The sequence below is a fragment of the Tarenaya hassleriana genome, unplaced genomic scaffold, assembly GCF_000463585.1.
Source record: "Tarenaya hassleriana unplaced genomic scaffold, ASM46358v1 Cleome7, whole genome shotgun sequence".
NCBI classification, from domain to species: domain Eukaryota; kingdom Viridiplantae; phylum Streptophyta; class Magnoliopsida; order Brassicales; family Cleomaceae; genus Tarenaya; species Tarenaya hassleriana.
In genome coordinates this window covers 3,991,913-4,013,512 of record NW_010969548.1, presented here as the reverse complement: position 1 = coordinate 4,013,512, position 21,600 = coordinate 3,991,913, and the positions used below count along the sequence as shown (strand labels likewise).

At 41.5% G+C, this 21,600-nt stretch overlaps 5 protein-coding genes across 8 annotated transcripts; all 5 read right to left on the bottom strand.

Moving 5' to 3' along the window:
• Positions 1–208: 208 nt before the first annotated feature.
• On the bottom strand, positions 209–1,647 carry LOC104801274. Of its 2 annotated transcripts, XM_010524487.2 has the most exons (4): positions 1,197–1,647; positions 580–701; positions 400–500; positions 209–301 (listed from the first exon to the last, which is right to left on the bottom strand). In XM_010524487.2, exons 1-4 carry the CDS (start codon positions 1,540–1,542, stop codon positions 238–240), a joined length of 633 nt encoding a protein of 210 aa, XP_010522789.1. In that variant the 5' UTR covers positions 1,543–1,647; the 3' UTR covers positions 209–237. The 2 variants fall into 2 exon arrangements, with proteins under 2 accessions (XP_010522789.1, XP_010522790.1); XM_010524488.1 differs by having other exon boundaries at positions 209–500.
• Positions 1,648–1,756: 109 nt separating this feature from the next.
• On the bottom strand, positions 1,757–3,865 carry LOC104801273 (uncharacterized protein OsI_027940). Its single transcript, XM_010524486.1, has 6 exons — positions 3,754–3,865; positions 2,991–3,177; positions 2,727–2,886; positions 2,578–2,615; positions 2,352–2,490; positions 1,757–2,040 (listed from the first exon to the last, which is right to left on the bottom strand). Exons 1-6 carry the CDS (start codon positions 3,756–3,758, stop codon positions 1,955–1,957), a joined length of 615 nt encoding a protein of 204 aa, XP_010522788.1. The 5' UTR covers positions 3,759–3,865; the 3' UTR covers positions 1,757–1,954.
• Positions 3,866–4,228: 363 nt separating this feature from the next.
• Positions 4,229–6,588, bottom strand: LOC104801272 (26S proteasome non-ATPase regulatory subunit 14 homolog). Its single transcript, XM_010524485.1, has 6 exons — positions 6,404–6,588; positions 5,896–6,073; positions 5,708–5,789; positions 5,060–5,236; positions 4,806–4,973; positions 4,229–4,673 (listed from the first exon to the last, which is right to left on the bottom strand). The coding sequence occupies exons 1-6, from the start codon at positions 6,531–6,533 to the stop codon at positions 4,482–4,484; spliced, it is 927 nt and encodes a 308-aa protein (XP_010522787.1). The 5' UTR covers positions 6,534–6,588; the 3' UTR covers positions 4,229–4,481.
• Positions 6,589–6,718: 130 nt separating this feature from the next.
• LOC104801271 (DNA mismatch repair protein PMS1) lies at positions 6,719–13,191 on the bottom strand. Of its 2 annotated transcripts, XM_010524484.1 has the most exons (14): positions 13,101–13,191; positions 12,837–12,999; positions 11,759–12,714; positions 11,343–11,662; positions 10,777–11,100; positions 9,248–10,408; positions 8,832–9,136; positions 8,601–8,727; positions 8,420–8,488; positions 8,232–8,305; positions 7,845–7,910; positions 7,557–7,660; positions 7,281–7,462; positions 6,719–7,167 (listed from the first exon to the last, which is right to left on the bottom strand). In XM_010524484.1, exons 4-14 carry the CDS (start codon positions 11,574–11,576, stop codon positions 7,039–7,041), a joined length of 2,775 nt encoding a protein of 924 aa, XP_010522786.1. In that variant the 5' UTR covers positions 11,577–11,662; positions 11,759–12,714; positions 12,837–12,999; positions 13,101–13,191; the 3' UTR covers positions 6,719–7,038. The 2 variants fall into 2 exon arrangements, with proteins under 2 accessions (XP_010522786.1, XP_019056513.1); XM_019200968.1 differs by lacking the exons at positions 11,759–12,714; positions 12,837–12,999; positions 13,101–13,191 and having other exon boundaries at positions 11,343–11,751.
• A 90-nt stretch (positions 13,192–13,281) lies between these two features.
• LOC104801270 lies at positions 13,282–21,087 on the bottom strand. Of its 2 annotated transcripts, XM_010524482.1 has the most exons (27): positions 20,749–21,087; positions 20,396–20,606; positions 20,182–20,273; positions 19,511–19,627; positions 19,277–19,423; positions 18,468–19,138; positions 18,173–18,297; positions 17,987–18,078; positions 17,675–17,870; positions 17,530–17,593; positions 17,270–17,418; positions 17,121–17,191; positions 16,858–17,031; positions 16,672–16,743; positions 16,382–16,483; positions 16,105–16,194; positions 15,933–16,008; positions 15,755–15,851; positions 15,581–15,650; positions 15,314–15,493; positions 15,108–15,230; positions 14,931–15,014; positions 14,227–14,411; positions 13,997–14,135; positions 13,857–13,916; positions 13,664–13,768; positions 13,282–13,576 (listed from the first exon to the last, which is right to left on the bottom strand). In XM_010524482.1, exons 1-27 carry the CDS (start codon positions 20,902–20,904, stop codon positions 13,463–13,465), a joined length of 3,762 nt encoding a protein of 1,253 aa, XP_010522784.1. In that variant the 5' UTR covers positions 20,905–21,087; the 3' UTR covers positions 13,282–13,462. The 2 variants fall into 2 exon arrangements, with proteins under 2 accessions (XP_010522784.1, XP_010522785.1); XM_010524483.2 differs by lacking the exons at positions 20,396–20,606; positions 20,749–21,087 and having other exon boundaries at positions 19,511–19,644; positions 20,182–20,262.
• Between the last annotated feature and the right edge of the window lie 513 nt (positions 21,088–21,600).

Below are 21,600 nucleotides of genomic sequence, written 5' to 3'. Positions count from 1 at the left end.
CGGTCGAATTATGTTGTTAAAGGGTTAATGGATAAACCCTTTAGCACGTGTGGAGGTGAGGAGGTCCATACACATTCACAATGGACATAATTCACCTAAAGTCTTCTCCTTTTGGTCTTCTTGTTTACAGAATCAGTTGAAGCTGAAGCCTTTCTTTTCTTCTGATGTTACCTGAGATTGTTCTTCTCATATGATTGTATTGCCATGGTGTGTAAGTCCACAAGTTTTCAACTTTTCCTATTCAGACCCGAGAAAAGGGTCTGTCCGCAGTTTTACAAGAAGAGGCTCTAGGGACAACACTCTAGGAACATGAAACAGGTAACCATTACAACATTGTCATGAGTTCAAACAGGAAGAGATGAGGATCAGGGACAAGTAGAGTCTTAGCTTGGAACTAACATAGGGTTCTTATCTTTGTGCATGTGATATCTTGAGCAAAGCTTCCGCAGAGCTGAAACCGTATGCTGCATCGCGTTTAGCTTTGTGTCCCGAGCCATGGCCTGCACCAACAGATTTAGAAGTTTGGAATATAAGTTTCGGGTTAAAACCCAACCAAAAGTGTAAGCTTTCAGAACGAACCTTGTAGTCATCTCTGTATTTTCCAATCAAAGAACTGATATGTTTGCGTTGCATAGTTGTCAGCGGCTGCAAAGGTGTGTGTTTCCCGTCTTTTCTCTGCTTCCCGAGCGCTGTCTTAAGATCTACGACACATAATGATACAGATCATGATAATTTAGTGAAGAGTACATAAAATCTGCAACAACTGTTTAGCGTCTCAAATGAATCTCGGGCCTCTCGAAGTGGTGAGTTTTCATACACATCAAACGTACGATGATGAGCAATCCATAGCTGATATCAACTTAAGAAAGAAAAGCTTGAAGCGTGATCCCTTCTGAATTCTAATGAACTCAGAAACACAGAGCTAAGGAGTTGTCTAAGCCCTAAACAGAGTAAAACGATTATCCATTGAGGGCACGAATCCTCAACACAAGTTATCTCCTTCAAATTACAATTAGCCGAATCAATGGAGGTCCATATCAACATTGATCATTCATCGCGTTAAATAAAGGTTAAAGCTTTAATCGAATGGTACGCTTGATTAGTTGTTGCCAGAACCTAACATCTCCAGCAAACTTGAATCTAACCAAGACATTGACCATGGATGTGAGCATAAAGAAACAGAGAGAAAAACGCACCGTCTTCCTCGAGATCGCTGCCGGAATCGATGGGCTGGAACTCCTTGACGAGAGGATCATCGGTCGGCGGCTCCGGTGGAGAAGGAACATTGAGAGAATCGGCCTCGACGAGATGGTCCGTACGCGATCGGACGCCGAGGAAGTTAGGATTAGAGACGACACCGAAGGACTTGTAGTTCTCAACAACACTGGCCTTGTCGTCCCAGGAAGGGAGATTGTCCGCCATTAGAGAGCGGAGCTTCGGCGGGAGGTTGAAGGCAGGCTTGAAGACATTAGGGTTCTTCCTCGGTAGCCCAACCTTTACCTTCGCCCTCGAATTCTTGTACTTTCTTCTCGATCTCCCCATCTCTCTCTCTCTCAGGGTTTTCCGATAATAAGAATCGCGGCGAGGGAGAGGGTTTAAGACCAGGGTTGTAGGAGACGAAAACGTCCTAACACGACGTCGTTTAGACCTAATTGTTTAAACCTTCTGAGACGGCGTCGTTTAGTAGTCAAAGAAACACGACCATAACAAGTCAAAACCCAAACATGCATTTGTTGTTCACAAGTACACCGAAAGCTAACAAAACAGAATGGTACTTTTGTTTCTTCCATGACTAAAGAAACTGTTGAACCTTTCAGCGAAGATTTACTGTAAAGGGTTTTTCAGACAAACTCCCAAGTTCGAAGCATCAGATCGGAACATGGTTAAAGGATGGCGTCAAAAAAGACAAACCCACCGACCCATAATGCGTCTTCTTTGTCTCGCCATCCGCCTCCTACGCAGTGGTCTTTCCTTCGGATTTAGCCTCTCCCGTTGCAGCCGCTTCCCCGTCTTTCATATCATCAGGCTTAGCTACTTCTTCTGCCGAAACAAACAATGTATCTCACAACTATCAGAAGGATGAATTACATACAGAACGACATCACAGTATGCATTTCAAGAAATTGAAACCCAGAGATGTCACTTACTCCATATGCTTTCCCTAAGTAAAGCAAACTACTCAGTCACCCAGAACCAGAATTAAAACTATGTCTGTTAATCGATAAGATTAAAGATAAAACTCCATGTAATTTTCAATGAATGTCTTTCAGCAATAATCCAACAGTATTTACCATCCTACTAGCCAAGAACAGCCGATAACATTTATCAAAAATGGTCTCAAAGACCCTTACCTTCACCGTCACTGTCCTCAAATTCATCCATTCCACCCATGCCTCCCATCCCACCAAGTCCACCTAATCCTTCCATCCCTCCGAGTCCACCTAAGCCTTCCATCCCTCCGAGTCCACCCATTCCACCACCACCGAAACTCTGAAAGGAGCAAACAACTCACATTGTTAATTGCTAAGATTGAGTTATAAAGACGGAAAGAATAATGGGTATAGTTTCAACACAGACCGAGAAATCCATTCCACCCAGATCCAGATCTCCCATACCTGAACCCAAAGTAAAAGGACAAGAAATTTAATGACTTTGAACTGAATATACTCCATTAGATATAGAGAATGCAATGCAAATAAGAAAAGATATGGTCCCTTAGTGCTCACCACCAGCGCCCTTTTCCTCATCCTCATCCACCCATTTGTCCCAATCAACCTTGACATAGTGCGGCGGCTTCCCTCCACGCAATAGCTTATCCCACCGTTTTGGCTCTGCTTTCTCCAAGATACAAAATATGTTTCTCACTCCGATATTGATTTTGCTGGCCTGGAAGTATAACGATATAAAATGGGCAGAACTAATCATGTAACATGAAACTAAAAACACTCGGTTATTGATATTAGAACGAGGAGATAGTATCAAAATCTCACCTCCACATTGACTTTGTCGTGAAGTTCAAGTTTGAGCTCATAGAGGTGGTTTTCGGGTCCAGCATTGGCCGAGAAAGTAAAGACTCCCTCTGGATCAAGATTGACTTTTGCATCCTTAGAATCCGGCAATTGTACTGTCAGGAAAATCTTGTCGGTTCGTTCGGCCCACTTCACTTCTGGATGACGACTGTAAATGCATAAAAAACAATGAACTTGAGAGGCATAGCAGAGCAAACAGCTACAGGAGATCCTCACATTCACTGCAGTCTGCAGGTTTTGTGGAAAAATATAAAAAAGACGACCCCCATAATTTTTTATCTTCTAGGGTCAAGGAGAACAACCCACAGCCGTTTGCATCCCCTTAACAAAGAAAGAACCGTGAACATTATAAAGTAATATTAAACCCTAGGCATCGAGCCAAAACCCTAAATTATAATTCTCCAAGCCTCACACCTCAACGCAGAAAAAAAAATAAGAACTTAAAATAATGGATAATCTCGAACCGGCACCATAAACCCTAATAAGGTTCATCCGGAAAACCATAGGAACCCCAAAAACCGGCATTTCCAGGGAGCCCTGAGAAAGTATAAGTCCACATCCAGCAGAAAATTCGCAAACTACCCGTCACCAAGAGAACTCATAGCAGCAAAAAATAAAAGACTCCAGACGAAAGAGTCCGAGAAGCCAGATTCATCGGATCGAAGGTTTCAAAACAGACATAGAGTATATCAGAAAGAGAAAAAGAAAGAGGATTCCTTTTTACCTCATGGCTTACTGGAAACAGAAGGAACCTGTGTTCTGCGGAACCCTAGAAAAACAGTTCAAAACGATGACTCGAATTTAATTTATTTTGATCGAGAAATGTTTCTAGTACACTCTAGATAGATTGCGCTTATAGCACTCAAGAGATAATCCGGTACTAGCTACTCTCTTTTAGACAGGCGGGCCACGAGGAATTAACGGTGAGATTTACGTGGGGAGACTTTGAACGGTTCAGATTTATAGTTTGGTAGATACAACACAAATACATTTTACTTGACAAAAACACCCGCCTTTACACCACAGCCAAACCGTACCCAAACGAATCCCATTTTAAAAAATTCCAAAAAACAAAATTTATCTTTTTTTTAATAAAAATCGGAACCTAACCTAACATATTGATATCTATTTTTATAAAACCGAAAAAATCAAATCGATACATTCTCATCCCAAATCCGAACCGATTAATGGATCAGAAATATCAAACTACCATCATAAAGTGTCAAATATCTGCAATCTTACTTGATATTGGTCTCATATCAGATTCTTTAACCTTGGCATGATCTTACATATAAGAGAGATTATCCAACATGATGCAGAAAACACAAACAATAACATCTCAAGGGAGAGACAAGTGTTCATCATCCTTCTCTTCTTCCCCCTTGGAAGAGGGATAACAACAAGCTGAGGTTATTGTTAATCCATCGACAAAAGCCATGAGAAGAGCTGGGTCTAGAAAACGACAGTGTCCAGCATAGTTCCAAGTGTCTGGACGATGTTGGAAGACATCAAGTTGGAGACATGCTCTTCAAGGTGCTTCTTCGCATCTTGCCTTCCAACGTTTGCAATCGCCAGTTTCTCCGGTGGCAATTCGTCTTCCTCTTGTACGGCCTTGTTGTATTTGATGGCTAAGTTCAACATCTCCTGTTAAAGCCACATATAAAAAATATGCCATCATCAGCTTATTATATGCATGTCGAAGTTGAAACTGATCAGCGTATGTTGTTCAAAACCTAAAGCTTGACACTATATACAATGCTTGAATGATTGATGTACCTGAACGGTCTGTTCATTTGTTTTGGAGTGGGTGTCAAACCGTCTTAGTGTCAGACCATCTGTCCATTTCTTCTTGTGGAGGTTAAGCAGCATCTTCTCCTCGAGCTCGTTCTTCCTATAGTTTATGGCTATGGAGTAGTAATGTCTGTTCAACCCATGAATCAAAGCCTGGAAATATTGCATAAGCTATAACATCAGATAGATCCTTATTTCATCTGAAACAGAAAAAAAATTCGCTCAATCTATAATCTCACCTGGATTGACGGTTTATTCAGGTGGCCAAGGTTTGATGTTGTTTGTCGGGGTTCTTGGCCAAGCATCATGGTTTGAGGATTTATCAGACGGAATGCATCGATCACAACCTTCCCTTTGACACTCTGGATTGGATCTACCACCACTGCTACAGCTCGTTGATTCAAAGCTTCAAAACTCTACAAGGACAGAACAATGACACCCAGCAAAACAAGGTCAGAACCCAGTTCGTGCATACTTCAAAAAACCTTACCGATAGATATCTTATCATCATGCGCAGCGCAGGTAAACAAGTTCAGTTTGTTCCTGAAACTAAGGCCTATAGAAGTTATTTAGTTCCTTGATGCAATTACATATATCCATGGCAAAGCGATTACTATGCAAAGATCAGTTATACGGTATAACTTATACCAACATAAAGCACAAGCAGGAAACATTCTACGACATGTTTATTGCTTATATAAAAGAACCTACGGAAGAAATGAACACATGCTGCAGAGAAGAAAAAATGTCTAACATATTCATCTATCGAGTTTCACATGGCATGCAGAAACATATGACCAATCAAATTGCAATAAGTATATGTAGACCGATACAAACACCCGAGGAGTGAAAAGTTATCAACCAGTTTGTAGCCGTAGCAACAGTACCTGTTGTGTATTTATGTCAACACCAGAAAGCCAGCAGCCAAATCCAGGGTGGGAATGATACCAACCGACCACCATCTCAGGTCTGAAGTACAGAGATAAGAATACGATCCAAATACGCATCAGGATTCAGGCTGGGAAACTATCAAAACACACGAGGCCGGATTCTAAGAAAGCATAAAGAAGAGTACCTTCCAGTCTGTTTGAGCATGTCAAGCATATTAGTCTGGAAAACATGATCAACAGCTTCAACACTAACACCAGTACCACTCTGAGGCATGGCAAATACATCAACAACTCGAACAGTATACTCGTCCACAAACTCTCCAAGCATCAACCCCATAACCTCCATAGGAACCCCAGCTCTTCCTGTAATCCAAACCCCCTCAAAATCAACAGGGTTTCCATATTTACGCGAAATCGAACCTCTAATCAAGGGAATATTTCCTACACCGATACACGATTATCGCGGAAAATAACAAAATTATAGCCAGATCTATTATCTGGAAACCCTAGAGTCCCAAAAAACAACACGATAAGGCAGAAAAAGAGAGATCTTTCATGAGACAAACAAATCGAAATCCCCCTTCGGGAAAATCCAGAACTGGAACACAAAGGAAAAGGATACACGCGTGCATATAACGCGTATACGAGAGACATGTATATGCAGGGATTCAATGAGAGTCAAAGGATGATTACCATGCTTAAGCATCTTGAGGAGGGCGAGAGAAGAGATGTAGACCTGCTCCGACGTGTCGAGTGTCGGAGAATCAGGTGGAGGGTGGCCCAGACCGCTCCCGGCGCCGAAGATCCGCTGCAATCTCTCCATGGAAATGGGATTTTCTCTTCGTTCACTGGGTTTTTCTCGGTAGCCAAACAAGATATTATAAAAGACGGAGGAGCTTTCTTTGGGGACAAGACAGGTGAAAATGCCACCGATAATTTTTTTTTTCAAGTAAATATTTACATAAAGGTCCTTCGAAATATCTCTGTTTTCAACTTCAACCCCGTGAAAACCACAACTCGTTATGGAACCCAATTTTCTCGTTAAAGGCACTTGCTGGGCCATTTTTTTTTCCCTGAGAGAAATCTAACGACGATGGCCTGTATGCACAAGAAAAGAATCTGGTTTTCCCTGCAACGACATACAAATGGAAAACATAAGAGAATCCATCCACCAAGAAACATTAGAGATCATCATCCACGCCCGAAAGGTGCTGTTTTGAGATTGAATTTGCATATTTCAGTTCATAGAATGGATGGATGATCTCTTCCAAATAATTTACAAACAAAAAGAGGAATGGCTGGAGTGGAGGAGGCTGATGATGAGCAAATCAAGGAATGGCGGCAACATCTTCATCGGGTAGAGAATGTAAGGTTGTCAAGTCCACAAGATGCCGCATTGTAGGACGTCCATGCGGGCAATTCCAAGGCGACTCCAGCCCGGCCAAATGCTCTACTATCTGATCATATTCATCAACCCGACCCCATCAAAAATGATCAATCATGCGTGGAAGTAAGATAAAAATGCAAACATTTTTTTACTTTATTTTAAGCTTTTGTATGGCACCCTTACCTTCTGCATCTCATTCTTTCCCAATGGATCTCCAACCGTCACAGAAGATCTGCATGCACGGGATGCAAGCATTGCACGAACTCGTGATGGGCACACCGAATCTGTTTTGTTGGTTTTGTATCGACTGATAACGGAACAGTCCCCTTGGTTGTCTCCAAGTGTCGAGATTAGGTCTTTAAGATCTGCCCATCAAAAAACCGATACAAGAACGTGCCCTTTTCAGGAAAACATATAAGGGGTGTGTGGGAAACATAAGGAAAGAAGGAACTGGACTACCTTCGACACCAAAGGTAATATTCTTGCTAAAGGGAACAGCTCTTAGCCTAAAGTGGCATCCAGGGCGACCATTTGGATTCTCTTCTAAAATAAAGCCATTCTGCCTGTGAAATATTTGAAATCCGTTTTATTAATCCATAAAGTAGTATATATACACCAAACCTAGGAACAGAGTGGAATCAGTGGTAGGGTCTAGAAAACCAGATTTCAACTAAGAGAAATCGAAGATGGCATGAGGAAACCAAACAAACTTTATATAAACAAAATAAATGGGTGAAAGTCATTCACCTGATCACATCCATGTGCATTGAGACAGTGACTTCTTCTTCTGGAGCGAGCTCCAATCTCAGAGGCCTGATTTTAGGTTAGGAAGGCACAAACATGAGAAGTAAAAAACATAATGGCTGATTTTAAAATAAGGAAATAAAAATGGATAGCAAGAAAAGCAGGAAAAAACACATCCAGGTTTCCACAAGTGAGTGGTGGAAGAGAGATGTGACTGATCCAACATCTTTAAAACAAATATGGAGCCTGTTATGTGCTACCTCTGAAATTTGCTCAGCGTTACATGTTTTGAATATAGCCGGAGATTGACTTGATAATATATACCAAGCATTCTCTGAAAGCATTCAGTGTCAAAGCGAGACACTAGATTGATACCAGAAAGCTACTTACTGAAGCAAGGGCTGTTGATTCAAGACCGTTGACCTTGCTAAGTGCTCAAAGTTGAATTTCTCATCCGCAGCATGCTGATCATAAGTAGATCTCAGTATGAAACTTCAGGAATGCAGAAGAAGAAAAAGGAAGCTAATATTTTTTTCCAAGCCAACGGAAAATTACAGGGAGCATAGAAAAACGTTCACCTGATCAACAATGAATAAATCTTTGTCCAACTTTGCAATGATGAAGCCGAGATTGAACTGCCCAATCACCTGTCATCCAAAACCCTAAGTTTGTTGAAAATCTCTCTGTATTGAGATACATAGACTGAACAAAACTGGCCATCAACCACAGCACAATCCATTTTCATCATCAGATAGCAACCTGCATTCTCCTGAAATCCTCCTTTCTGAAAAGCCTTTCCAACTCAGAAGTGGCCGCAGCTAAAGCTCTTGCTTTTCGCTCTTCATTTTCTGGTTGAGAGAGCTCCAATGTAGCAGCAGCAAAACATCTGTAACTTATTTTACCAAGTCAACAGAAACCCTCACGGAACATTGTGTTTCTCTTGCTATGCAAAGAGAACAGGAAAAACTTGAAAAATGAAACCAATCTCACCTCCTCTGCTGGAGCATCTTCATGTTTTTAGATACATAACGTTTGTTCTGTAATCTCGAGAGTCTTTCTAACCTCCTCATCCGAAGGTCCTGAAAACTAAATTTTAAGGTGGAAAACATTTTTGGTCCAGAAGACTGGGCTGGAGAGTCCAGCATTGTGGCAACAGTTGGCAATGACCGACTGCCCCATGAATTGTCCTCCAAAATCCTTCCAAGTTCTTCCTCAACTAGTGTGTTGTCTGATATTGGATCTTTGAAGTGTGCAGATGTTTCATGCTTCTCTTCGTCCAGTAGATGTAACTGAGGCTGAATACATAAATTATAAGGTGACTTATTAATAGAAGGAACGACCATATCAAGCATAAAACAAAAAGGCAGCCTAACAACAAATAAACCAAAGAGAAGAGACATGCTTACTCGTGCTTCTCTCCTGATATTATCAGTACAGTCTCCAAGAGAATTTTGGTCTCCTAATTCATCAAAGGCAATCTCGGTTCTGCTAACCTTCGTGCCAACTGAACCATCAAGGTGACCTGTGTTCATCAGGCATCTAGCAGACAAAGCAGGAACTTCAAATACGCTTTTCTCAGTTGGTAAGTTTAGAGCCTGATTTCTCAGTACAGGTACTTCTGATAAGACGATACTCACATTTTGATGCTTTCTTTTCTTCACAGTAACAAAATCATTCAAACTTGACTGATTGCTTGAAGTTTTATTTACAGCAGTAACTTTCTCTTTCACTTCACTGCAAGACACAACTTGGGTAGTTGTCTTGCGAAGAGGAGTCGTAAACAGAATATTATCATGGGCAGAGACAGCATCATCCCCTTTCTTAATCCCATGTGTTCTATTCTCAAATTTAAACTTCTCCAGCATCAAATTGTTACCAACTTCATTATCAGAGCATTCAGCATCTATCTTGGTACTCCTCGATGGAGAAATTTCCTTTTCGATGGCCTCCTCTACATGGGTGCTCGGACCACTATCCAAAACAAACCCTTTTTCCAAGAAGTTTGATTTCTCAGGAGGAGATGCAATTCCTATTTTTTCTTCTAAATTGTCATGCTCCATCATTTTATTGACGATATAAGATGCATCATTTGCAGAATATATCTCATGCAAACCTTCCCTCAGAGAACAAATAATGGAGGTCTCATCCGAAATGAACACCTTTCTTTTATCAGGCGTGACATTTCGGTCACATGCTTTACCAGGCACGGTGAAATCCAGAATGGCAACTGGATATTGCCGAGAATTCGTGCCTTTATATAACTCATTCAACAACTTGCTCACTTTGGGCATATCCACAGGCCGGCCATTTACAAAGAAATATTGTCGATCAGTCAAATTGCGGCCACTACCCTGTCCCGGCTTGGAAAGAAACCCTTCAACTCTGCAATCCTCCGATAAACAAATATTTACTGGCTGCAGACATGTAAAGGTGTTAATGCCGAACACTGTTAAGATGTTATCTTTAAGGGAACCCCTTCCTTGTGTGTTCAGCACAACAGACTTTGGATTTTTTCCAGCCGTGTTGGAGCAGAGAAACCGCACTTCTTTTGCAATAAGTGCATATGCCTGTTCAAGAAGAAATAACAAATGAAAAAACTATCAAAGAAAGTCATTGACCGTAGCTGAAATGAAGATTGATGCAAAGTATAATGCTAATCCTAAGAATAGGAAGCTAAGCTAAAACCAATATACTCAGCTGTACAGGTATTTCCTAGTTTTCTGATCATTTGGAGAACCACAGTTTGAAACTACGAACCACAGCTGGAAGATGAGTAGCCATTATAAGAGAAAAAACAATTGCTTAAACATACCCAAGGACAAGAACACTGCCACTGGAGAATCGTAACCAATGTTATATGCTATCACGTAGACAAGCAAAAGATCACTTCTTATATAGAAAAGTACTATACCATCGCAGAGGATAAGCAGCTTACATTCAACAAAGAGACAAGTTTCCCATACTCTTTGCGTATATTGCGACTAAACTCTTTGCTTCGCACAGGTAAATTTGAGAACAACTTTTTGACAGTGACAGTGGTACCGATTTGACGTGCTGTCTTCTTCTCATCTATGAGCAAGCCCGAACGATCATAGGTCAAGTGTGTCGCCACTGACTCGTTTTTTGTCCTTGTCTCCACCGTAAGATTGCCCATGGCACAAAGTGAGCTTAATGCCTCTCCTCTGAAACCAAATGTAGTCAAGTTCTGGAGATCCGGGAAATCTTCCAGTTTAGAAGTATGGTGCCTAAGGGCGAGAACCTGCAGAGCCAAAGAGAGTAAGCAGACGGTTTGAGAATCAAAAGAGGTCGAGACATGACTTTGGAACCACAAAAGAAGTCAACTTTGAGGAACCGAATCACTTGAAATCGAAAACCCAGCATCGATTTCGTCAATACAGACCGATTATAAATCCGCGGAAGCTTCGTACTGTAAGAAATCATGGAGAACATCATTGCCGGATAGAGAACTAGCACTCTTCGTATTGTGAGAGCTATTAATACCTTGAAGTTGTTCGGTGAAATGCCGCAGCCATTATCAATGACCTGAAAGTACTCTTCACCATAGTCTTTGAGGTTGATTTCGATGCTGGTGGCGTCCGCGTCCAAGCTGTTCTCCACCAGCTCCTTCACAGCCGACGACAGGCCCAAAATGACCTGCCCGGCGCAGATTCTGCGAACCACGCTTCTGTTAATCGGCCTTATCAATGGAGAGCCACTTGCAGACGAACCCTCCATTTTCAAAACCCTAAAGGAACCGAATTCCCCCCATTTGAATCGAGGAACTCACAAGCTTAGTCACTCCTGGACTGCCAAAAAAAACCCTAGAGAGAGCAGGAGGTTATGGGGATGAAGATGATGTCTACGCCAATCCGTCGTCCGGACGGGCTTCAAAGGAATTAAAGAGAGAGAATCCCTACCTCTACCTATAATTTGCCGCCAAAAGTTAACGAAGCAAAGAGAGAGGGTCGGAAAACGCAAACGTGACGTTTCCGGAGGGTAGCGTCTGCGTTTGGGGAAACGCAAACGCCGCGTTTGAAGTTGGAACAGAGTGACGGTGGTACTGCCGAGAAGCAGAAGATTAAATGCGGCCGAACTAACGGATCAAAGCTTTTGTCGGAATCATTAGCCAACTGACCAACACTTGGGTTCATCACAAGATCCTCTGATGGATTAAAAAAGACAAAAAAGGAGAAAAATTTAGACCATAAAAAAAAAAAGATGAAGACTTTGATATTTGGATGATTTTCCCTAAAAGACCAGGCATGCCCCTTCCAGTCTCAGCATCACAGGTCTTTTCTAAGACGAGGTCCGTTGGAGTATCCTTAGGGTCAGCTGCAGAGAGAATTTGAACCAAATTTCAACAAAAATCATACTGTATTATAAACACATTCAAACCATGCATCAGCTGATAGAGTGCTGTTACACAATGATTCAAGAAGCCACTGGACAGTTGGGTGCAGATTACATATGTATATGCACGGTCTTGGTGCTGTCCTGATCTTGAGAAACTCAGGACGAGGGATTATCGAACCAGATGCCATCAATGCCTCTCCCTATTCTGACTTTTGTTCCATCTTCTAGATATCTTATACCGACTTTACAAGGATTTCGGATAGGGAGAAAGAAAACCAACAGTAAACCAACAGGGGATTGATCAGAAATATACCGGAATATACCCCGTGGCCGGATCAAGAGCTTGAACATTTGATATGAAAGGGGGCCTCTACCGTGAAAACCCCGCCTTCATGGCATCTAGTCCTGAGGAATTATCATGACTTACATCATCTCCTCTACGTGTCTTCCAGTGTCTGTCTGACGAGTTTATTAGCCGCTTTCCAACCCTTGCTCCTATGTCCAGACTCAGACCAAACTCCTACAAACGACATCACAAAAAACATTTTGTAAAAGAAAAATCCCAGTCTACAGGAAAAGAGCCGCAGAAACCTTGATCGTTGAGAATAGACGCGGGAAAAGGGACAGAGACAGAGTCATTACCTTCCTCATTCCGGCGTAAAGCGATACAGGAGGTCCGAGACTTTTACAAAGAAAGTCCTTAAGCCTTTCTCCGGGAAAAGGATATGCCTTCGGAACATGCGGCAGAGACCGCGGTGCTGTAGGACTCCGAATCGAGAGTAGAGGTAGAGATAGAGACAGAGGACTAAGAAAATCAAAACATAAACTCGAATAGTGTACAGTCCAATGGACATCTGCTCCGGTTCGATTCAGTATTTTTGAACAAACTGGTGCAGTGTTACGTACCGGGGTCAAGTTAGATCGTTCTTCAGTTTGATTTCTTTGATACAAACATCACTGACACTGAGATGAAACCGAATGAGAAATCCGGTCTGGTTCGATGATCTGTTCACCCCATGTAATCAACAGGACAATAACTTCCAAGCCTATCTGAAATAAAACGCATTGCCAAGCAGAAGAATGGACAAAAGGAAGAAGAAGCTATATATACATATGGAGAATATATCATATGGTACACAGCCTGAGTTTCAGAGAAGCAAATAATTGAGGCTCTGAGCAACAAAAAAAAAATACAAGAAAAATGCAACGGCAGCAACTATTTCTGTACATATTGAATTAAGACAGACAGAGAGAGAGAAGCTCTTTCATTACATGAAGTAACTAAGGGATGTCTTCTTCCTGGACCCGCCTTCTCCGTATAGCTCGTTCCATTGCTGAAGCTCGCTCATGTTCAACGAGTCCGACGACACACTCGCGCATACCTACATCCATTTCGTACTCCCAAAAGCCAGTGAATCTCACTGTAACATGTTTACTATGTGTGTATGTATGTATATATGGGGCCCTACCTGTTCATGGGCGATCATGAAATCATTCATGGTCAGGGGTCGGATGTCTGAGCTGTTATACAAAGGGGGCAACGGGCGGTTCTCTGCCACAGACGCATTTTTCTCCTGCAAAATTTCAATGCAATGAGCCCTCGACGATCTCACGCTGCAACATGAATCAATCTGAACCCAAAAGTACAGAGACAAAACCGACCTTCTTTTCTTTCTCCAGTATCTCTCGTATAGGACGATGTGCTGCAGTCACACACAGATTCTGGCAACCAAACGATTTTGTCGGAAATTTTTCAAGAGAAATGGGAGAGGAGAATGGTAGAGAGAGAGAAAGTAGCAGACCTTGAGGTCGCTTCCTGAATACCCGTTGGTCATATTCGCTAAAGCTTCTAAATCCACGTCAGGCAACATTTCTTCTTTAGCCAAAATCACTCTCAGGATCTTCTCTCTGTTCGCTGCATCTGGCAAATTAACCATCATCCTACACAGCAGTACACACGAGCTAATAATGATGTTCCGGCAATAGGATACAACAGGTGCATAAAAATTTAATATCCTTCATCTTCTACTACCTCCGGGGAAGCCGTCTAATAACAGCTTCATCCAGGTCAAATGGCCTGTTGGTAGCAGCCAGTACCAAAACCCGTTCTCTGTCTTTTGTGCGTAAACCATCCCAGTTTACCATGAACTCATTCTTCATCTTACGCATCGCCTCATGTTCCCCTGGATTTTCGCGCCTACCCAACATGCCATCCACCTTAAATTAAGAATTTGAGAGACAACTGCAGGAAATTTACCAGTACAAAAGAAACCATGGTCTTCTTCACAGAGGCCACCAAGATCATTGCCGTCTGCAATTGACCTATCAAACCTAACCCCAATCTTTGAAGAACCATTGCCTTCAAATGCAAGGACAACTTTCCCCTGGAAACCAATTGCTGGTCCCCTGAATAAAATAGCAGGAAAAGATAAAAGAGTTGAATTCTGATAACAACAAATAGCTGCAGAATGCAGCAACACACTAAAAAAAGGGGGATCAAAGAAATAGAAGCAATACCTCAGTGGGCCTTGAAGAGAAGAAAGTGCAGAAGGCGAAGGACCTACAAACTTCACTCGATCACCTATAAGTACAGAAGTTCTTTTAGCTAAGCAGAAAAACTGGAATGAATAGCAGCTGAAAGGAGAGGAGAATGTGATCGTGCCTGTTTTGAACGTATAAACTTTAGAAGTTGCAGTTGAACCACCGTAAAGAAAATGTAAAAGTAGAGAGTGGTACCTCATCAACAAAAATGACACACGGAGCAATCTTACTTGCTAAGGAGAAAACGGCTTTCACATACTTCTCTCCCTCACCAAACCACTGAAAGCAAACATCTAAAATTGTCATCATGTATACTAACCCAAAAATCCTCAAAGGAAGCATCATCCCTAAGTCAAGCTCATACCGTCATACCTTTGAAGTAATGCTGGACATTGATATGTTGATGAAGTTTGCACCAGCTTCGGTAGCTACTGCCTTTGCCAGCATAGTCTTCCCGGTTCCAGGGGGTCCAAACAAGAGTATACCCTTCGTAGGCTACAATAACCACATGTTATATTCAGAGAAGGAAAGAGCAACAGATACATAGCCAAAAAATGTATGTTATGGCAGGGCAGTACCTTTGTCAACTGGCCTTTGCCAAATAATTCGGGTCTCTGCAGAGGAAGCATCACCAACTCCTTCAAGGTGTCTTTAACATTTTCCAAAGCCCCAATATCATCAAACGAAACACCGATATCACTCGGTGGAATGACATCGGATAGGAGTTTTTTCTCAAATTCATTCTCAGTAACAACATCCTGTTAACACCCCAACACAATAACTGTAAAACCCAGAACTTACTAGGTTACATGGGAAACTAAAGAGGTGACGTTTTGTAGTATTACTTTCAGAGATTTCTTTATGCTCTTGCTTTCGTTTTGAATCCCATGCAAAACATCAAGGCCAAATGTAATGCTGCCATAAACACAAGAAATTTTGTGAAGGAAGGAAACATCACAACACTATCCACATTGCAAAACATACCTCAATTCCACAATGGAACGTAGAAAGAAGCTCACCTTTTTGCAGAAATGACAAGTTGGTTGTCTTTGATTGTAAATTCAGAACAGTGCATAGAATGGTGACTCAAAGCCCAGCCAACTATTTTCTCAACACCTATTAATGCACGATTTTAAGTGAGAAAAATGCTCACAGCAGAAAGACACCAATTATGAAAGACAAGTGAAGAAGGCCCACTTTCATGCGGAAGGATCTGATCTTTGATGCACAATGTTTCAAGGTCAAGACAAACCAGACGATTTTTGCTAAGAACCTGTCAGCACCACAGCAAGGACGGATTATAAGGAAAACATAACAGAAGCAATCAGGAATATATTTTAGACAGTTGAACAACTAAAGTAAGACTTACTGCACGGATGCTGCTGATATTAGCCTGAGCCTTCAAGATCAACATATCACGTTCCAGTTTCTCCTTCCACTCCAACAGCAAAGCTTCATCCTATAATGTTTTAAGAGTTCGAATGAAACTAAAAAAATCTGCTGTCAAATCCCAAGGCTCAACCTTGAACAGGCAGTGGAAACTACCAAGTTGGAATACGGTAGGGGGCAGAGGGAATTTCCCATGGAGCAGTGAAACGTGTAGAGATCGGAAAGAACTAGACAAAAAAAAAACATAAGCTTCAAACCTGAGGTAATTGGATGGCCACTTTATTCGGGAATAGTCTGGTTAGTTGTTTCATAGATTTAGGCATTTCTTTGCTCCTATCGTGCAGTCTACCCAAGTTGTTCTGTAGATGAACACAATAAATCATCCTCAACATCTTAAGGAGATAACAAATATTCGATAAAATTGAGGAAAGTCAAGGAGTATATGCATAGATATGCCATAGTTTCCCATAAAATTCAGCAAGAACTACACAGATAAAAATGCGAAATTCTCAGAGATAAGTCAGGCTACTAGTATTTGCTTCCATACCGGAAAAGCAAGGTCCAGTAATGACGTCGGGTTACCACCAAACTTGGTGAACAAGAGACCCCCCGGAAGAGACTGAAAATGAAACACACAAAAAAACTCAAACACTTTGCATACAGAACTCAAGTAAAGAATAGAGCAGCTAAAATAAACCAAACAAGAAAGAGGTAAGATTGATAGAATTTCTACTTTCTCCTTCCGGCTGTCCAACTGGGTTTGTGAGGCTATGACGACAATACCCTCAGGTAGATTCTGAAGCTTACTCTTCAAGGTTGCATACACATCAGTGTTCCCCACCAAAGATTTCTCAACATCTTTCAGGAACAGTATTAACGGCCCTCCTTCACGTTCACCAAATGCAACCTATAACATGAGTCAAAAAGTTAAAAAGCACTGTAATTACAAGGAAATGGCGTATATATACAATTACATGGAAATGAAGCATATATCACCTCGAAGATTTCATTGATGGCGAGTTTATCAGCATCATCGCTGGTAGAACTATCTAAACGAAGTGAACCAGCTGCACAATGAGGATTTCATTGCAGTGACGAACTTTCACATAAATTAAGAATTTGAGAGACAACTGCAGGAAATTTACCAGTACAAAAGAAACCATGGTCTTCTTCACAGAGGCCACCAAGATCATTGCCGTCTGCAATTGACCTATCAAACCTAACCCCAATCTTTGAAGAACCATTGCCTTCAAATGCAAGGACAACTTTCCCCTGGAAACCAATTGCTGGTCCCCTGAATAAAATAGCAGGAAAAGATAAAAGAGTTGAATTCTGATAACAACAAATAGCTGCAGAATGCAGCAACACACTAAAAAAAGGGGGATCAAAGAAATAGAAGCAATACCTCAGTGGGCCTTGAAGAGAAGAAAGTGCAGAAGGCGAAGGACCTACAAACTTCACTCGATCACCTATAAGTACAGAAGTTCTTTTAGCTAAGCAGAAAAACTGGAATGAATAGCAGCTGAAAGGAGAGGAGAATGTGATCGTGCCTGTTTTGAACGTATAAACTTTAGAAGTTGCAGTTGAACCACCGGTTATATCAGCCTCAACAATTGAAGCTGACTTCTTATGTTGCAAAGCAGCAGCCTGAGCAGCCCGTACAGCTCGTTGGGCAAGCATAGATAGCCTTTCACGCCTAGAACCTTCTCGGGAATTGGAAGAATCAACTTCCTTGGTTAGTGATCCCTGAAATCATCCAGAAATTACAGAGTCAATGCGTTTCCCAACATTTAAAACCAAACATCGGGATAAACCATAGGCTGAATGCAGAAGAGAAAAATAAATGCTGTAGAAAAGCTTACCCCAGGCAACAAAAGAGAATCAACAATCATCAATTTGGCCCCAAAATGTTTTGAAAGTGCTTTTGCCAACATTTCCTGATACACCTCAGAACCTATATAAAATAAATAAACCAAATACTAACTTTGTCAAGAAAATGGAAAGAAAAATATAGAGAAAAGGAAAAATGGCCAAAAGTATCGTCATACCAACTGGTCCAGAGAGTAATATACGAGGTCGCATTGTAGACAAGCCAGATGCATACTTCGCAAACTTGCTTCCACACTTCATATGAACATAGATTGAACCAGTCAAAACATCCTTCGTTGTTGTACTGCAAGAATCCAGGATTCATTTAGGAATTTGTAAAATCAAACTAAGCATAATGATTTCAAATCTAAGTCTAACCATGAAGAATTGGAAGAAACCAACATATTGAAATTTGTATTTATCACTGAACTTTGCAGAATCAAATACTAAAAAGAAATTATGAAGACTGCAGACCTTAAGAAATATGGGAAGTTCTCCAAAGAAACCTCTATCTTCTGTGGACTGAGTACACCTGCGCGCAGACTGTCCTTATATGCTTGACGTCTAGATGATAATAAAGCTGAAGAAATATCAAATCCTTTAAGGAAATTTCTGGCTTCCCTTTGTTCATCCAATATTTTGGAAATGCTGCCCTTTAAATCAAATTCAGAAGAAGAAGGATCCCCATGCATGTGCAAGATTGGCCTAATTTCATAACTCGAACCAGGAACATTTCCACCTCCAGTTGATTGGCAAGGATCCATTCCATTGCCCTCAGAGTTCAGACTATTGTTGGCAGCACCAGAGGTTGAAGCAACAGTTTTCTCCATTGAAGCAATAGCAGCAATATCATCGTTACTATCAGCATCATTCATGTCAACGTCTGGAATACAATCATTGCAAATAGGAGGTACCACTGGGACCTCCCGATTGGGCTGCCTGTTGGCATGAGTCGGTGGTAGAAGGGGGAAATTATGGTAGTTTGATAAAGACGCTAACATAGAAGCCCCATCCAGAGCTGAGGGATCTCCTGGTCTTGCCTCAATATGTAATCCTTTCAACGGGGCACTCCGAGCTTCAATAATGCTCAATGAAGAAGCTCTATCGCTAGCAGCTAGATTATCATCTTTAAAAGGCAGAAATATCTTATCACTTGTCAAGGAAATGTTTATGATGACCACTGATCCCAAAGGCAAGTGAGACCTAAATAACATACAAATGAATCAGAGCATGCACTCAGCAACCAAATATAGAGAAATGACATTTAACACAAAAAAGGATACATAAGCATGTTTCCCAGAGGAGCTGAAAACCAGCTCATCACCACCGCGAAGTTGAATAGTAGCTTTCCTTTGGTAATTCTTGCCATTGACCTGGACAATACCTCTGTTTCCAATTATCTCAAGAGATGCAGCTGATGGATCTCCATGCTGTAAAAAGTTGAATTATAAGCAAATGCATGTAGCCTCTTTGAATAGAAAAAGAAAAAAGGAAATGGGTCAATCGAATATCCATACCTCAGACTGCCTCAGTTCACAAAGAGTAGTACGGGGCATAGAAGAATCTTTTATAGATAAATCGCAACCACGTTGTCCAATAGTAAAGACAGGAGCTTTCATGACACGATGAGGGTTCTAAAATTGCAGAAAACCTAAAGGCCGTCAGAAACAAAAGAAGTATGGTCTCAACTCAAGAACTATGACAGGCACTGTTAAGCAGTCTTCAACTTAATGATTGTGCAAAGAGTGGACTTCACATCATTCAATATGGAATTATGGAGATATTTACAAGAAAGGTGCTAGGTCAACCAGAAAACACAGAAAAACAGGTAGATCACAGACAATCTATGAGAATTCCCAACCCAACATAAAAAACTTGAATCCGTCAAACATGTCAGACTATCGCAATTTCCCCATGCAATGCAGAAAGCTAAATTCGGTTAGACTGAAAGCCAGAGTCTTGACCGAACAAACAACACCGTATAGAGACGGAAAACCACCTAGACACAATTTCGCACCGTAAAGGCCCTATACATTAGCAACCACAAAGCCCTTGGCAAAAAATTTGGGCCTAGGTTTCAATCACGGGTTGATTTGATCTAGCATATTCTTATCACATTAGCTAACCACAAAGCCCTTGGCAAAAAAAACAATCAGACTGTGTCAACCGACCAAACACGAAAACCCACCTGAGAACACTGAGAGAGCAGCTTGCCCCATGGAGTCTTTCCAGCCCTCTTCTTCGCCGCCTTCGGTTTCTTCGTATCCACCAACACTTCACCTAAACCCCGAGCAAAACCATATGAATTCAACAACCACAAAACCCATGAAAAAGGAGACGACTTACGGAGAGAAACTCGAACAAAGAAAGCATGTAACAGCAGGAGGAAAAAAAAATCGAACCTGTGGCCGTTGGTGTCACCAATACTTCGACTTCCGCGTTGGCGTCTGTCTCAGGAATGTTCTCCGCCGCCGCCACATCAACAGTGACGGGCTTCGCCGAAACCACAGTCGGCGGATCAGGGGGGCTCGATTCCGATCCAGGATCCGAAGCCGGTCCCTGATTTTCGATCGGCACCTCGCTCGTGGACGATGACCCCGCCGGATCCGAATCCTAGGGTTTTCACGAATGGTATCATATACAAGAACAAACGAATTGGAATTCGCAAAAAAATTTATAGACCCAGATTCAAATCCGAAGTAAATAAACCCCAGAAAGAGAAAAAAAAAACTCGAATTCCGAAACAGATACGCACAGACGCGAGAGCAGCAGCGGTCGCCTCGATCTTAACTTTAGACCGCTTGCTCGGTCGAGGAGATGACGCCTCGATCTTAACCTTAGATCGCTTGCTGGATTGAGGCGAAGCACAGTGCCGCTTGGTCGCCGATGAGCTGCGCCGCGTCTCCACCATATCTTTCGTCTTCCTCTCTCGCCGGAAAAGTTTCCTCCGCCGACGCCGACGCCGCTGTCGCCGGCCGACGCTTGGGGTTCCGGTTCGGAGAGTTGGCTCGACCCAAGCAGAGAGACTCTCCGCTTTCTTGAGAGCGATGCAGAATGAAATGGGCAAACGTCAGTTGTCTTGATATTTATAAGTTAATACAGCTTCTTTGTATGTCTCAATACCTACACACATCCAACTGGTAAGGTTCCGAAATATATATATATATATATATTATTTTTTTGCCAATGCAACATAAAAAATGCGTATTTTGCGTGTTTTAAAATAAATAAATAAATGGAAAATCAGCTCCACTTGGGAAATACACACACGCAAAAGGTAATCTATTCAATAAAGGCATATTCCACTTACTGCTTATGGAAAATAAATAAATAAATAAATACAAATGGGCCAGTTACAATTTCGCCTACTTCGACTTTTTTTGCCTTAAAAAATTCATATATTCATATATACACACACACACATCACACAATTACTCGTACATATGTATGTATAGGTGGGAAGGCGTAATTATGGGGAGTTTGGTGGGACAAAAGCCATGCATGATATAAAAATAATTAATAACTATATAAAAGAAAATTAAAAATTATATTCAATATCTATTTTCCAGTCACCGGAATTCAAAACGTTTAAAAAACACCAATTTTA